General features: G+C 46.9%; 1 protein-coding gene across 1 annotated transcript in view; it reads left to right on the top strand.

Moving 5' to 3' along the window:
* Vps35l (VPS35 endosomal protein sorting factor like) overlaps window positions 1-16,956 on the top strand; it is a 105,740-nt gene that overhangs the window by 64,340 nt on the left and 24,444 nt on the right. The window contains exons 24-26 of the mRNA XM_051149295.1: window positions 164-262; window positions 2,135-2,212; window positions 3,681-3,795. Of these exons, the coding sequence (XP_051005252.1) occupies window positions 164-262; window positions 2,135-2,212; window positions 3,681-3,795 (292 nt within the window). The remainder of the gene's footprint in view (window positions 1-163; window positions 263-2,134; window positions 2,213-3,680; window positions 3,796-16,956) is intronic.

Raw genomic sequence — 16,956 nt, forward strand, 5'->3', positions numbered from 1 at the left:
GAAGTGACAAGTGACCTTTGTAATCAGGGAGAGTGAGCGAGCGTGTGTGTGTGTGTGTGTGTGTGTGTGTGTGTGTGTGTGTGTGCACACTCATGTACACGTTTGTCTTCCCATCAAGAACAGCGCTGCGTCTCTTAGTGTCTCTCTCTCTCTCTAATTCTAGGTCTCCTTCGGCCGTGATTTTGAACAGCAGCTCAGCTTTTACGTGGAGTCGAGGTCCATGTTTTGCAACCTGGAGCCTGTTCTTGTACAGTTGATCCATGTAAGCGTCTCGTCATGTGATCGCTCAGTGACTGTTGGTCGGTTATCAGTGTGCCACACCTGGGTCACTCTGGGACTAGGTCTCATGTAGTCCAGGCTGGCCTCAAGTTCATTATGTAGCTGAAGCTGGCTTTGAACTCCTGACCATCCTGCCTCTACAGCACTCCTTTCACCCCAGCCCCTGAGTGCTGGGCCTGACCAGCTCGCAGTCTGTGGTTCTTCAAGACCCTCCTGTTCTTGGGCTGGGAGCGTGGTTTCTTGGAGACAGTCAGATCCACAGCTTTGCTGAAGTCTTTGAGTATTCTTAGTCATTTTTTCCTTCTTGTTATGCGTGATTGATTTTTTTCTTCTTGTTAACCACCCCCTTTCTCAGAAATTTGCATGCTTCATTTCTGCACCATGGTGAGCAGAGTAAAGTGATCTGCACTGAGTCCCACTGATGGGCAGGTAGCTGAGGCCCTGTCTAGCCCGAGGTTTGCTGCTCTCTTGGGTTATTATTCTACCGATCTGGTGACCTCTGAGTTGAGGGAAATAGTGACAGTTCTGCTTAATAATAAACAACCAACAGCTTTTAAAAACTCAGAAAAAGTAAAATAATAATAATATGTACAAACATTGACAGAAAAACAGCATTTTTATTTTGTTCTTTTAAAAATGATTTCTAGATAATGTAGTTACAGACTGGGTGTGGAGCACAGTGGCAGGGCCTAGTATTTGTGAGGCTCTGGATCCTATCCCCATGTCCACAAAACCATGGAAGTTTGCCACTTGCCTAACCATAGTTACTCCCTGAAGAAATGTGTATACTTGTCAGCACTGCACAGTCCCAGCCTTGAAGTCAGATCACTCACCACTGCTGTTATTTTCTGTTCATCATCCATCACCCTGCACACACACACACACCATACACACTCACACACACCACACACACCACACACACTCACACACACCACACACACCACACACACTCACACATACCACACACACTTACACACACACACCACACACACTTACACACACACCACACACTCACACCCCCCCACACACACACTCATTGAACTTTGCACAGTACTTGCTTTTATCACCATAGCTGCCGAAAAATCCAGTTATGCAGCGTGGCTGCAAGGGACACAGGTTAGCACAGTATTGAGTCACGTGCTACATCACACCATCACTTTGCACAGAGCTCAACAGTTGCTGCTCCTTAAAATCTGCCCTTGATTGCAGCATGCTGAGGATACCATGGTACACAGTTTGGGAAACAAAACTTCAGCGTTCTTTTTAATTAATTTATATCTGTGAAAGAAGAGCATACTTTATGTGTAATTATTTCTTCATTAGTATGTTATTTTGCATAAATCACTCTAAGACCTAAACCTAGAGGCTTTATCTATACAATAGGGGTTGGCCATAGCACCCACCCCATAGGGTCCTAAGATGAGCTGGTGGTGTGTCTCCGCTGAGTAACGTGGCTGCGGTTACTGCTCCTGGTGTGGCATCATGTGGTTGCGTTGCTGGGTCTACTCTCAGGTCTGGGAGTTTCTTTCAGATCTTATGCTTAGAGTGTGGAACTTCTGGAAATGGGGTAAACAAACCCTGGCTATTCATTAAAGTGAAAATACTAATCTGTTACGCTCATTAGTAAGTAGGGCTAACACAGTGAGTGCCTTTCAGGAACTGTCTTGGAGGCGTTTGCTGAAGCCACAACCCAACCTGCCAGTTGATCTTAGTATTTCAGCACCCTGAGGCCAGCTGGGTTAGGCTTGGTCCATGTTTGCTTGTCTGTATTGATGTTTGTGGCGCCCGCATCCTAACCTCTGGGTCGTGATCATTTCATTACCGTTTCTGTTTTATTATTTTTTTACACATCTAGAGTGTGAACCGATTGGCAATGGAAACAAGAAAAGTCATGAAGGGAAACCATTCCAGAAAGACGGCTGCGTTTGTCCGGGTATGTTCTGAGGACAAGGGCCCTAGCCTTGGAACTGCTTGCTGTGGGTTGCCGAGCTTGACATTGCGGTGTTGCTGTTACCAGGGAAAGCTAAGTGTGTCATGATCAGAGTGGCTTAGTGCTGATCTCCCAGATTTGTTATTCCCTGGGAATAGGTGGGCTAATCAACTTCTGTGTTGTTTTCAAAAGCAAATGTCCAAGAAACCGAAATTTCAGTATAAACCACACATCTCCAATCTCAAGATCCAAAACATTCCAAAATCTGAAACTTGTTGTGATGCCAAAAATGGGCAGCATCACACTGTGACTGTGCTTCATGTGTAAAGTTATTGAAATTGACCTTCAAGCTGCATGTATAAAGTACACAGGGAACTTAATTAAATTCTGTGTTTAGACTTGGGGTCCCCTCTATAGGATACCTCACTGTGTGTTATATATACAAATACTCCAAAATCCAAAACACTTTGAAACCGGGAACACCTTGGATAAGGGATGCTCTCCCTCCCGTGTTCTGAGGTGGTTGAGATGCATTTGTATCTCTGTGTGCCAGCTGCATTCCCTTGAATCTTCCCCAATATATGAATACAAACATTTTCTCCAGCAGTGTTTTCATATAGTACCTTCTTGCCTGTAACCATTATAGCTTTGGCTCTTCGTCAGGGTTATTATATCCATGTCAAAAGTTATATCTGATGTCAGCTTCTTGAGTTGCCTTTCCAAGACACAGGCGAGCAGCAGTGTCCTCATCTTTAAGTGAAACCACAGCCACATGATTATAGTGAGAGTGAGGTGGCCACAGAGCCCCTTACCTCCTGCCTCTGTCCTTAGTGCCAGCCACGATCAGACACTGTAGTTCCCCAGCCAGCTTCTCATTAGCTCCTCATCTCTGAGCACTCACTTCTCCTTTGCCCACATAAAGGTGTTGGCTCTGGGTGTGGTGAGGATGAAGAGTTATTTTTCAAACTGTTTCCCTCCCTTTCCCTTCCCCAACTTTCTAGGGCTCATCAGAACTGGGATTAATGGGAAGAGAGAGAGACAGCGACAGAGACAGAGACTGACTGTGTCTGTGTCTCTGTGTGTGTGTGTGTTGTCTTGTGTGTATGTGTATGTCTGTGTGTGTGTCTTTTGTGTGTGTGTATGTCTGGGTGTGTGTCTATGTGTGTGTCTGTGTCTGTATTTGTATTTGTGTTTGTGTGTGTGTCTGGGTGTGTATCTGTGTGTGTTTCTGTGTATGTATTTGTGTGTGTGTCTGTATTTGTGTGTATGTATGTATTTGTGTGTATGTATGTATTTGTATGTATGTCTGTGTATGTGTTTGTGTGTGTCCATGTATGTGTGTGTGTGTCTATGTATGTATTTGTGTATGTGTGTGTGTATCTGTGTGTGTGTCTGTGTATGTCTCCTTGGGAACACATGCTGAGTAGACAGGAGCACACTGGTTAACCATCTACATCTCTCTTTTCTCTAGGCCTGTGTTGCCTACTGCTTCATCACCATTCCCTCCCTGGTGGGGATCTTTACCCGCCTCAACCTCTACCTGCATTCTGGTCAGGTTGCCTTGGCCAACCAGTGCCTTTCCCAAGGTAAGCCCGTCTCCCTATCCTTGATGCCTTCTCGCAACGTTGGATGTCTGACCCAGCCACATACATCCCTGTGTGCATGTACTGAGCGGTGCCTTGAAAGAGGAAAGAACACAGTAGCCAGTGAATGTTTCTAAGTGCTTCTCTAGTAGGAAGCATGGGAGTCAGACAACACAGAGACAGGTGGAGGAATGCAGATGTTTCTCTGTCCTGAGGTTCTCCAGCCCATCTCAGGCGAGGCCAGCAGCTGGACACCATGGACTAGGATGCCCAGAGAGCCTGAGAAGTGGGGGCTGCTTAGCCACGGCAGGTTCAGGGTTGGTTTTGTTCCTGCTTGTTCATGTGTTTGAACAGCAGACACACGGAAGTGGAATCTAATCTTCGGAGAGCACATACCCTGCTATTGGGGTGACAATTCCACTCTCTCTGTGTAGCTCACCTGAGAGCTTCTTCTAAGCACCAAAAGGGTGGTGGGGAGATGAGACAGGGAAGGAAGGGGTGCAGGCTCAGCCCTGAGTACTGCGCATGGATGAAAACATCACCACAGTGTTGGAACTCCGGGCTGCTGGGCCTTCGCCCTGAGCTTAAACTACTGCTGGGCACAGCAGTGTGGTGTCTGCTTCACGTTTAAAAATTCATCTGATGATTTTGCTAGAGTCTAAATGCAGTTGAATTAAACCTTAAAAGCCCATCACTGACGCTCTGAAAGCCACACAGAGCAGCTACTGGCCAAATAAATAATGCAGCACATTACTGAGAGGGGAAAGCTAAATATGAAGCTCGTGGGAGTTGGCTGGTTTTGTTATATCCTCAAACATCCTCCCATCTCAGCTGCGTCTAAAGTGCCACCCTCCTCTGAGTTTAGTCCCTGGCTTGCCTTCATGCTACCTTGATTACGTCTCCATTTTTAGTCTGTGCCTCTGCCAGGGCTGAGTCCAGGATCTTGAACCCCCCTGCAGGCCTTCTCGGGACACTAGAAAAGGCTTAGCTCCACCTGTCTGTGCACAAGAGTCTCCACACGTGGAGAAGCTCACGCTGGCATTCACGCAGCTAGTCTTGCCTGTTACCCTGGAGCACTGAGCAGCCAGCCACAACAGGCGCACACAGCAGTGCTTCTCACCTAGAGATGGCCCACTCAGGCCTAGCTGCCTTTTCTTTAAACACCAACTCCAGATAACTTCTTGTCCTTGTTTGTCAATGGCGCCAAAGAACCTGTGTCTATAAGGAGAGCATGGACGGGGAGAGGAACGGACGGAGCGAGGGTCTGAGCAGAGGCCTGGAGAAGTCCGCTGGATTACCTGGTGTGTTCGGCCACCAGCAGGCTGCGCTGAGGCCCTGACTGATGGAGTCTCCAGGATACAGTGGGTGTGGTTCTGCCACTTAGGGAAATAGATGACCTTGGACGAGTTGGCCTTTCTGTGCTTCCATTTGTGCATGTACAAAGCATCACAGTTGAGAAGAGATGAAGTCATACCCTGAGAGCACTGGACCACTGGCTCAAGGTAGCTGCAGAGCTGGAGTCTTTCACAGCTGTCTGGACAACCACAGTGTAACCTGGCATTGAGGAAGTTAACGTTGGCGGTGCTGTGCTTTTGGAGCTTTGAGGGCCCAACTCACTCTCTCTGGCTGACTGTCTCTTTCTCTCTTCTTTTCCCTTTTATCTCACCTCCTCTCCTTTGTCTGCCTCCTTCTCTGTGTTAGGTCTTCTCTCAACAATCCAGCTATGTAGTCCTGTCCTGGCTGGCCTTAAACTCGTGAACTCCTGCCTCAGCCTCCGAAGTCATAGCGTTATAGGCATGTGCCTCCGCACTCAACCTCGGATTGATCTCGCACAGACGTACGCTTGAGTCTGTGGGAGAGCCAGTACCTATCTCAGGATGAAATGGCTGAATTGGGCTTCAAATCAGAGAATGTGTAGTTCACTGCAACACAGTGAGAAAGCAAGAGACCAGGGCAGTGTGCACAGCCGGTTTGTTATCGTCTCTAGTGACAGTGTCTCTCTTCCTCGTCCTTCAACCCCTCCATGCCTCCTACAACATGCCCCTCTCCCAGCCCACTGGGTCCAGTTAGTGCTGCCCATATGTGTGCGGGGGTGTGGGGACCCCCGCTGGAGCATAGGAACCCACCACGTCCTCTCTGGATGACAGCATCTCACAACACTCCTCCAATGCATTCTTTTTAAAACTTAGTATATTTTAAATCTAGTATCCTCTGCTTTTTTTCTCTTTGAATTTTTATTAGTTATTTGAGAATATAGTACAGTGTATTTTAATTATATCCACACCCCTCCCTCAACACCTCACAGATCCACCCCTTGCTCCCAGCTAACTTCATGCCCTCCCTGTCTCTTACTTTATTAAACCTACCAAGTCCAGTTTGTGCTGCTCATGTACTGTTAGGGCTGGCCATGCACTGACCGTGGTAGATGTAATATATTCCATTCATGTTCCCAAGACTGGGATCACTGTGGAAGAGAGGGCAGGATGTAAGGAATAGTGTACGTCAGATGTGATGGGTGATACAAGGAAAGCGTTTTCCAGACACAGCAGGGCAGGTGTACATATGAGTTCATAGAGTTCAGTACCATCACAGCACCTGCCTGCATGTGCCCAAGCTACATGAAAACTGAGCATAGAGAAGGGAGGCAGGCATGAAGTCCCGCCCCTTCCTGGGGAGCTGCTGGGAGAGGGAAAGCCAGTTTTCTTCTGTTCTTTCTGCCCCTTTTCCTCAGTATCCCTGAGCCTTGGGGTGAGGTACTGATGTAGGTATTCCATCCAGTCTCTCATTCTCAGCACTGGCGAGTTCTGCATCTCTGTTTTGACTGCTGCTCTCCGCAGGAGGGAGCTTCTCAGACCACAGCTGAGCACAGCCTGGGTCTATGGGTGGACAATATTGCTCTTACATTTGTGTCATTTAATGAAAACACATTGCAAAGGCCTGGGATAGCTCGCTCAGAGTTACTGTTCAGGGAGGCCCCAGAGGTTTCTAAGATGACACAGGCTCTTGCCATTGCCCCTGATTACCCATCATAACTTCATGGTGAGACTTTGTTGCTGAAGATACCTCACACTTTGGCTGTAGAGTGTACAGAGAAACTGATCTCAAACTCATTCAGAGACTTCCTCTTTGTTGGCTAGCTTCCATAGTGCCAGAGGGTCTATGTAGGCTGCTATAGGAGAAAGGGCCTCAGTGGTCCTGGCCAGCACTGGACTGTGCATGCTGCAGTATTGCTAAGAGAGAGGTATCCACTGATAGTGGCACGGCTGTTACTGAAACCACAACACTGAACTTGATGTTGTACGTTACTCATCTTACCAAAGATTGCTGAATGAGACTGTCTGCTCCACTACATGGAGAAGGCTTCTACAGACAGCAGTTGAGGCATAGGGATTAGCTTAGCTACCTGGGACTCTACTTGGCTGTGCCTATATACACACCCCTCTTCTAATAATGCACTTAGCACGTCTGGAGACATGGCTCAGAGGTTAAGAGCACTGACTGCTCCTCCAGAGGGCCTGAGTTCAATTCCCAGCAGCTACATGGTGGGTCACAGCCATCTATAATGTGATCTGATGCCCTCTTCTGGCCTACAGTTATACATGCAGGCAGAGCACTGTGTAAATAATAATAAATAAATCTTTAAAAAAAACCAGCAAAACAAAAAACAAACAAAAATAATAATGCACTTAGCAACCCATTGGCAACCTAGGACACCCCCACCCCCACCAGCCTGCATGTACATCCCACTCCAAACAAATAAATCAATCTCTTTTCCCCTGAAAACCATAAAAAAAACTCCCCTTTTGAGAATATTTCTATCCAAGTATGGAATGTAGGGGCCCAAACGAGCCCAAACTTGCTTGGTTGCATGCAAAGTGAGACAAACTCTGTCCCCTAAGTGAACTTCAGGAAAAATCTTCTATTTTTATCACTTTCTTTTGCCTATGCATGTCAAGCATGCATCTGATTAAAATAAGATGCATTCTATTATCGGTGCACTCAGCCTGCTCCACAGGCCCTTGGTTCTATAGTTCTGCCCTTTTTATTTTTCTTCAAAAGTTATATTAGTTAAAGTTGTTCTTTGACAATTTTATACATGTATATAGTGCGTTCTGTTTTGCTAATCTCACTCTCTCTCATCTCCCTTCTTTTAAGTTTGTTTTTTTTTTTTAATATGCTTTTAAATTTTTTGGTGCTAGAACTTATGTTTTTTTTTTTTTTTTCTCACCTGGCCCCTCACCCATCCCGGGAAAAAAAAAAGTGAGGCCAGCTTAACCTTTAAGGCATTCCTTTGACTTCTCACTTTTTCTTCATTGCTTCCTCACAATTGTTTGGGTCATTGCTGCCCAGCCTTTTCCCGGCTTCCTTAAGATGACCAGGCCCAGAGGCCTGACTTTCCGCTTGCTGTGGTAGCAGGGCTCTTGGCGTTGTATCCATCTCTTGTGTGATCTGTAGGTGTTTCACAGATGAGTGGCAACTGCATAATAACATAGTTGATAATTCTTCTTATTTATCTGTTCTTTAAGAACCAGGATCTGTGCCAGGCGTGGTGACGCACGCCTTTAATCCCAGCACTTGGGAGGCAGAGGCAGGCAGATATTTGTGAGTTCGAGGCCAGCCTGGTCTACAAAGTGAGTCCAGGATAGCCAAGGGCACGCAGAGAAACCCTGTCTCAAAAGAGTAAACAACAACAACCACCAAACAAAACAAACAAAACAACCAAAAATATCCCAGGATCTTAGAATCCTAGGCTAGCCCACTTTGTAGCTGAGGATGAACTTGAATTTCTGTTCCTCCTGCCTTCCAGTGCTGAGATTATAGGCAAAGCCCGCCACACCCAGTTCATATGGTGCTGGGGATTGCGTCCTGGACTTTGTGTATTCCTAGAACTGAACTGCATTCCCAGCCTCAATTCGTAGTAGTAGTGACAGAAGAGCCAGGCACAGTAGTCCTGCCTGTGACCCCAGTCCTAGTTCCAGGACAGCCTGGACTACAGAACAAGCCCTCATTGTGGAACAGTGAAGACAAATGGCAGAAAACTCTCAGAGTGAGGACATGTCGGTATCCATGAAGAAGACAGCCCCACTGAAGGCTTCTATGAGTGAATTAGTTTTATACTTAAAGTGAAAGAAAGCACAGTAGGTCGTATCATGTGCTCAGACTTAGGAGCACATTGGCTGGCGCTGCCCTGCAGGTCAGCCTGAGGAACCTGGGGAAGCGTACAGCAGGCACTGCCGCAGGGCCACTGTTGGGAGCCAGTGACTTCTGTGCACTGTGGTGCGTGGCAGCTGCGGACGCTGGGGCACACAGCAGTAGGTGGGAAGAGGACTTATGCATTTCTCCCTTCTAGAAGGTGAGAAGCAGCTTTTGAAGGAGAAAGCTGCTTCCTATTACTCCCCAGCCTCTCAGCATCTGCGTGCAGGCCACAGTTGTAACTCTTGTCAGCAGATCATTGAGTATGTTGGATGTGACAATGTTCCCCAATCTTGAGGCCTCTTTGGCCTGTTATTATGGCTGAAACAGTTGTGGGGGGGGGGCAATGAAGCGTGCAGTCACATCTGAGCAGAGAGGACACTTCTGCCTGGGGGAGTGTGGCGACCAGGGTTGAGTGACAGTTTTTGATGGAATCTCAAGAAAGAGACAGATGAGCCTCTCACTGCAGCCATGTCCTCCTGCTGGCATTGCTTGCTCGTTTCTATATGCAAAACCCTGTACTGGGAACCAGAGTGAACATAGAACCCCAGTGTTAGTGAGGGAGAGCCAGTCTCTCGACTGTTAGTGAGTTCACAGGGAGGTGTGTGAAAAATGTCCTTCAGCATATACACGCAGGCAATTCTAGAGCTAAAGGCAGGAATTATCTTAGAAGAGCCACAAAGAGTCACAAAAGAGATGACATTGAGAACCTGGGAGGGAGGGGTGCTCTGGGCACCCACAGTGCACACAAGGACATTCTAGAACTGGAGGGATGGCACAGGAGGGGCCTAGAGGCCCGGAGGCTGGACAGTCCCGAGGGGCGAGGAGATGGAATTTAGAAGATGGCAAACAGCTCATTCTGTTCTGCATGTATTCCTAGGTGGGTTGCTTGTCTTCATTTATAGAAGAATGTGGGGATGTGATTTGCCCATGGCACCCTGCCATGTGGCCTCATCTAACGTGGGGTCTGTAAAGCACTGTGCTGCTAAGGGCAGTCCCTTCATATCAACACACACTTTTCTTCCAAGTCCCAGATGCATATGGTTCTAAATAATGGCTATCATAGATTGACCATTTGATACACTTGTGGAAAAAAATCTGTATGCATGCCTATCTATGTGTGAGTGCAAGTGCATACATGCCGTGGTGCATATGTGGAGATCAGAGGGCATTCTTGTTTTGGAGTAGGGTCTTTTGCCAACTGACATAAGAGCAAGCTACTGTGCTGGGCTCCATATGGATGCTAGGGATATGAAGTCAGGTCCTCACACTGCAACACGAACACTTTATTAAGGAGTCATTTCCCTAGGCCTGTTTGGTTTTTGTTGTTGTTTGTTTTCTGTTTGGTTTGGTTTCTTGAGACAGAGTCTCAAGTAGCCTAAGCTGATCTCAAGCTTGCTCTATAGCCAAAAATGACAGTGAACTCCAGACCCTCCTGCCTCATCTCCCAAGTGCTGAGAGTGTGTGCATGAGCTGCCATACTGTGTGTGCATGAGTTGCCATACTGTGGCTCCATAAGCATATGTTAAAAATGATGAATCAAAATTAAGAAAAAGGGACGATTTAATCCCTAGTGCTTAGGGAAAAGTAGACTTGCTATGCAAAGGCCTCCTGGACAGCTTGCAGGAAGGGTGGAAAGCCGCTGCCTCTGCCCTGATCCCACAAATAATGGTGTAACTTGTGAGCTGAGCAAGCCTGGCTCAGTGCAGAGCCTTAGACACTGAGATATGAGAGAGAGAGAGAGAGAGAGAGAGAGAGAGAGAGAGAGAGAGAGAGAGAGAGAGAGAGAGAGAGAGAGAGAGAGCGCAGATAGACACCCTGGAACTTTGGTTGGTGCTGATGAAATTGGAAATTATTCCATCACATTAAATACTGATGTCCAGTGTGAACGGAAAGGGCGTGTTGCCGAATCCATGTGGTTGTATAAAGCTGTCATTGGCAACAATTAAGCCATAATGAATATGCCACTTAATTGTCCCCAGGCGTTTGTACTTCGGTAAAGCTTGCTTGGTTTTGGCATCATTGAAATAGTGGCCCTTGTATCCTCAAACTCCTGCCACAGAAGCACAGGTTGGCAATACAGTATTAAACCTCCATGGCCAGCTGGCCTCTGTGCTGTGTGGCCTTGCCAAAGTCATCTTTATGTCTTGGCTGCAACATATCAAAATTTCAGGATCTGGTGTACACCTGTGTGAGTGTATCTGCATATGTGCACATGCTCCTGTATATGAGTGTGTGTGTGTGTGTGTGTGTGTGTGTGTATGTACACCTTTGTGTACACCTGCGTGTGGAGTCCCATGTCAATATCAGGTTTTGTTCCTCCAGAGCTATCACCTTAATTTTTTGAGGCAAGGTCTCACTAACTCATTGGCTGCAGCAAGCAGCAGGGATCCTCCTGTCCTTGCCTCTCCAGCACCAGGGTTACAAGTGACTATGGCCACATCAGGCTTTTCCTATGGCTGCTGGGCATCCACCTTAGGCCCTCATGTGTATGCATCAGGCACTGTGCTGACTGTGCTGACTCTGGGTTCTGTTCACTAGCTTCCATTATATTGATGCTGTCGTTGTGCCTGAGCCCAGATGGAGATGGAAAATACTGGAGACTCGGGATGTTTTGCAGTGGCTGTGGACCTTGGGAGGGTGAATTATTCTTGTAGTCCTAGCCCTACTTTGATGTAGTACTTTCCAGAGTAGGGATCTTCAACCTTTTGGTCTGTCCCATCTTACCACGCTGTGATGCCTTCATTCCTTGGTCTCTGCACTGGGCTTAGCCAGGAGGACATCTGATGGCTTGAAGGTCTGGGAGTGAGTTGCCTGAGTTTGAACTCAGAGTTTGTGAGGCTGACAGTGGTAAAGTCTCTCTGTAGCCCTGGCCTAATGCTTTAAGTTAGAGCAAACAGCAGCTAAAGGTCGGCTCTCATCTCTCATGACTCATGCACTGAGTCACGGGCCTCACTGGCAACAGCAAGGGCAGTGAACATGCTCCCATCACAGTCAAGTCTGAATCTATGTCGTCATGTCTGGAGGCTGTGCAGGGGGTGCACCCGCATCCTGGTGAAAGCATCAGCAGCTTGTGGCTTTAAGTCTGGATAGTGCTCACCTGGAAGAGTTCTAGCAATAGGACCTAGTTAGGCTCCAGTAAATCTGTAACTCAGTGGTCACAGCTATGCCTTGCCTGCCAGTGCCGCCAAAAAGACGGAAAAGATTTCAGTAATAAGGCCAAGTGGTGGTGGCTCAGGCCTTTAACCCCAGCATTTAGGGTGACAGAGATAGGCGGATCTCTGTGAGTTGAAAGCCAGCCTTGGCTATAGATTGTGTTCTAGGACAGCCAAGGCTACACAGAGAAACTCTGTCTTGAAAAAACAAAACCCAGAACAAAACAAAGGGGCTAGAGAGATGGCTCAGCAGTTAAGAGCACTGGCTGTTCTTCCAAAGGACCCCCCAGTTCAATTCCCAGCACCCACCTAGGAGTTCACAGCTGTCTCTAACTCCAGTTTCAGGGAATCTGACACCTCACATAGACATACATACAGGCAGAGCACCAACCAGTGCACATAAAATAAAAATAAATACATTAAAAAATCTTTCTTAAAAAAAAAAAAAAGAGATTCCAGTAATATTCACTGTATCTCCTTACTCCATTCCTCCAAAACCCTGAAGCGTGTGGACACTTGTCCCGTCTCCTAGAACAATGGTTCTTTTTTTTCTTCTTCTGAGACAGTGTTTCTCTGTGTAATCTTGGCTGTCCTGGACTCACTTTGTAGACCAGGCTGGCCTTGAACTCACAGTGATCCGCCTGCCTCTGCCCCAAGTGCTGGGATTAAAGGCGTGCGCCACCAGCATCCGGCCTAGAACAATGGTTCTTAATCTGTAGGTTTCAACCTCTTTTGGGGAGGATTGCAGATCAGATATCCTACATATCAGATGTTTACATTACAATACATAACAGTTGCAAAATTATAGTTAGGAAGTAGCAGCAATTTTTTTTTCAAGACAGGGCTTCTTCTCTGTGTAGCCTTGGCTGTACTAGGATTCACTCTGTAGACCATGATAGCCTTGAACTCACAGAGCTCTGCCTACCTCTGCTGAGATTATTTTATGATTGGGAGTCCCCACAACATGAAGAACCATATTAAAGAGATGCAGCATTAGGAAGGTTGAAAGCCACTATCTTAGAACATGGAATCCTGTTGTTTACATAGACAGATTTAGGGGATGGCTACAAAACAGGAAGTGAACCCCTGAGCAGACATGCTCCAGGAATGCCCTTCGTTACATACTGAAGCTAGGAGAGGCTGTGGAGCACCATGTGAAACCTTCTCAAGTCGTGAGACAGAGAGGACCTCTGGGGCACATGAGTGCTGTAGTGCAGACCAAGATCCTGCTCAGTCGCTGTAGAGAGTGATGCCCTGGGCTTAGGGCTCGTCTTCCCTAACCCAAGAACTGGGATGGCCTCTCTTATGACAGCAGGGGCCCAGGATAATTGTTTTTGGGGACAGGTTCTCATGTGTCACAGGCACGCCTTGAACTCACCACATGGCCATGTAGCCGAGGAGGAAGTGGGGGAGTTGGTGGCAAGGATCCAGGGTCTTGTGTGTCCCAAGCTGGCCTCATACTTGGTTTGTAGCCCAAGATGTCACCTATTTCCACCTCCTAGGTGCTAGAATTACAGGCATGTGCCACCATGCCTTTTTCATGCAGTGCTGGGGATTGAACCTACAGCTTCCTATGGGCAGGGTAAACACTCCAAGAACTGAGCCATGCCCCAGCCCAGGACAGCATTCTTTATGAATGAGAGTCCCATGCCTCCTCTTATTCGTTCATCTTTTCCTTTTTAAAAACACATGCAGTCTGTTTCCTCTTGAAGACATCTTTTGTGGCTTTTAATAGCTACAGATAAAGTGCTGCATAGTTTCAACATTAGCTGAGTGCAGTGGCTCACACCTGCATTCCCAGCTACTCTGGAGGCTGAGGCAGGAGGATAGCTGTGCCCTAGGAGTTTGCATACAATCTGGTCAACATAGTGAAGACTCCCGTCTGTTAGTAGTTTTAAGTGTTACAGTTTTTGTTTTTGTTTTGTTTTGAGACAGGGTTTTCTGTGTAACCTTGGCTGACCTGGACTCTCTTTGTAGACCAGGTTGGCCTTGAACTCACAGCGATCCACCTGCCTCTGGGATTCAAGGCGTGTGCCACCACTGCCTTGTTTTGTTTTGTTTCTTGAGAGGAAATATGATGTTAACAGGATCATTTAAACTCTGTTTTCACTTGCACATATTTTTTTAACTGAATTCTGTTTACTAAGCTAACTTGAAGAAGTCTCCCAGACATCTTTTGTATGGGGTGCGCCCTCTGGAAACAGCGTAAGAATTTGCCTTTAAACCATGTGTGCCTAGCCCTTAAATAACTGTGAGCTCCTCCTTTAGCAAAGAGCTGGGTGGGGGAGAAGAGCCAAGGCACAGAGCTGCTGCCACTGTAATGGGTTATAATAACAGACACATTCTCTGGGTGGCTTGGTAACAAACACACAGATAGAAAAATAGAAAAGATCCTCCAAGTTGTTTGGAGCAGAAATTTAGTTCCCACTGTGAAGCAGGCTGCTCGAGATCTTCAGAAAGGTTCTCCAGGGCAACAGTGTTACCAGGCATGGACCCTTGACGGGAGACAGCCATACATGGTGGAGGCTAGGTACCTGCCTCTGCTGGGAGGGCTGGGAAGCGGGGAATTGTCAGGGATATTTTTGGTTCTTTTGTCTTTTCTATTGTGGCCAAGTCTACATAACATTAAAACTTAAATTTAAATAATTGGACTAGATTTTCTTGTATATTTAATTTTTCTCTATTTTTGATAATTTCATGCATGTATACAGTGAAGTATAATCATATCTAGTGCCCCTATTTATCCCTTCCAGCTCTCCTCTTATCCCCCACAATATGATCCCCCTCTCAAGTTCATGTATTTGTTTATCTATCCGTTTATGTATTGGTGGCTCACTGAGTCTAGTTAGTGCTGCCTCCTCTTCCAAGATGTTGCCTGAGCTTTGGTGGGAGGGGGAAGGAGGAGAGGGGTCAATGGGTGCTCTGACTGCACGTACACCTGCAGGCCAGAAGAGGGCATCAGATCCCAGCATAGATGGTTGTGAGCCACCATGTGGCTGTTGGGACTTGAACTCTGGACCTCAGGAAGAATAGACAGTGCTCTTAACTGCTGAGCCATCTCTCTAGACCCATAAAGATAAATATTTAGAAGGTAGTTTGGCAGCATAATCATTTAACAAAACAGAGTCTACCATAGGGCCCATAACCTCCCCCACCGTGGGCTTTTGGCCAGGATTATAGTACCAGACATGAAATTCCTTCCTGTGCAACAAGCCTCAAATTCAATTTTATTTTATGTATTTTTATTGTGTACGTGTTTGTGGTATGTGTGTGTGCCACAGTCCACGTGTGGAGGTCAGATGTCAGCCCTTGGGTATTCCTCTCCTTCCTCCTCTATGCAGATTTCAGGAATGGAGGTCAGGACATCCGGCTTGCAGTGTTTTCACACTGAGCCATCTCACTATATTTTATATTTTAAATGTACATTGCTGTGACGTTAAGCACATTCATAGTGTTGTAAAATAATGTCAGGTCCTTCAGGGTCTGAGCCGGGTGTTTCTAGATTCTTGGCATTTTATTTAGGAAGGAAATGAGGGTGAGACCCCTGGTGGGTTGTGCACGCTCCACTGAAGGCCATATATACAAGACCCATATATGGATGGGTTAGAAAACAAAGAGGACACAAGCTGGGTGGGTAAGGATGGGGAGATGGATCTGGGAGAAATTGGGGAAGGGATGAATATGCTCAAAATGCTTTGTATAAAATTCTCAAAAATACCAATAAAAATGAGCAGAAAAGATGAAATAAAGGTACATGCAGATTACAAAGCAGCAAGAACACTATTTAAAATGGCAGTACAGATTGGAACGGATACACTGTCAGACTGACAGGGAGCCACATAAATGAAGATTCTCAGTGCTCCAGGTTGCTGCTTGGTGCCTCCTGTTATGACGTTCAAGAGGAGGAGGAGTTTGGCTGCTGAGGAACTTAGTTTGAATGGCTCTCTGTTTTGATTGACAGCTTATGTTATATAACCATTCTCCATTGCATATATCCCTTTCCACCCACGATGCACCTGACTTCATTCGCATGCCCAGTTATGCATAGGCATAGGCCGGTAAGTGGGCCATGAGGACACAGTTTGCATTATTGCTTATGTGCTTAAAATTAGTGCAGGCCAGGTCAACCTTCCTACTCGGCCACCTAACATAACCAGGGTAAGACTGGACAGTCTCTCCCTATGTCCTTAAGGGGAGGAGAAACTTACTGCAGGTGGATGCTCGAGGCTGCACCTGTCTGTTGCTAGGTGCATCATTCCGAGAGAGGTGTGCATGCCCACAGTGCACACAGATGAGGGCCGTGGCTGCCAGGTGCGTTAGTAGAAGAGGGATTGGTTTGTCCCAGGTAGCTGAGCTGTTTCCTCCTGTGCTTGCTGGCCTCAACTTGAGGGTGCTGGGAGAAATAATATGCTGAAAACCTTCTTAGACACTCCACCCTAGCAGAATGGCAGAAAGGGCCTAAATTTTTTTTTTTTTTTAACAGAGTAGTGTTTCCCTTAGAGACCTAGAAGATGAAGTGGCTGAACTCAAAAGTACCTTCCGGTTTTCTAGCCCCATATTACCTCTGTCCTCCACATGATTGAGGTCAGGTGCTCCCTGCACTCTAGACCAGGACACTGAATTGGCCAGTGTAGCAGTGCTAATTAGCTCATAGGTCCCTCGGCCGCCTCTGTGACGTCAGCTCTTGCTCTCGCTCTGTGTTCCCAGGACCCCCCCGGAGTGTCCTGTGCTGCTGCAGCAGCTGCTGCTACTGCTTGGTAGCTCTGATTAGGTGGTGTGGAAGCCGGCCTGGCAGGGAAGCTTCCAGAGCTCAGCG

This window comes from Acomys russatus, chromosome 7 (genome assembly GCF_903995435.1).
Source record: "Acomys russatus chromosome 7, mAcoRus1.1, whole genome shotgun sequence".
NCBI classification, from domain to species: Eukaryota; Metazoa; Chordata; class Mammalia; order Rodentia; family Muridae; genus Acomys; species Acomys russatus.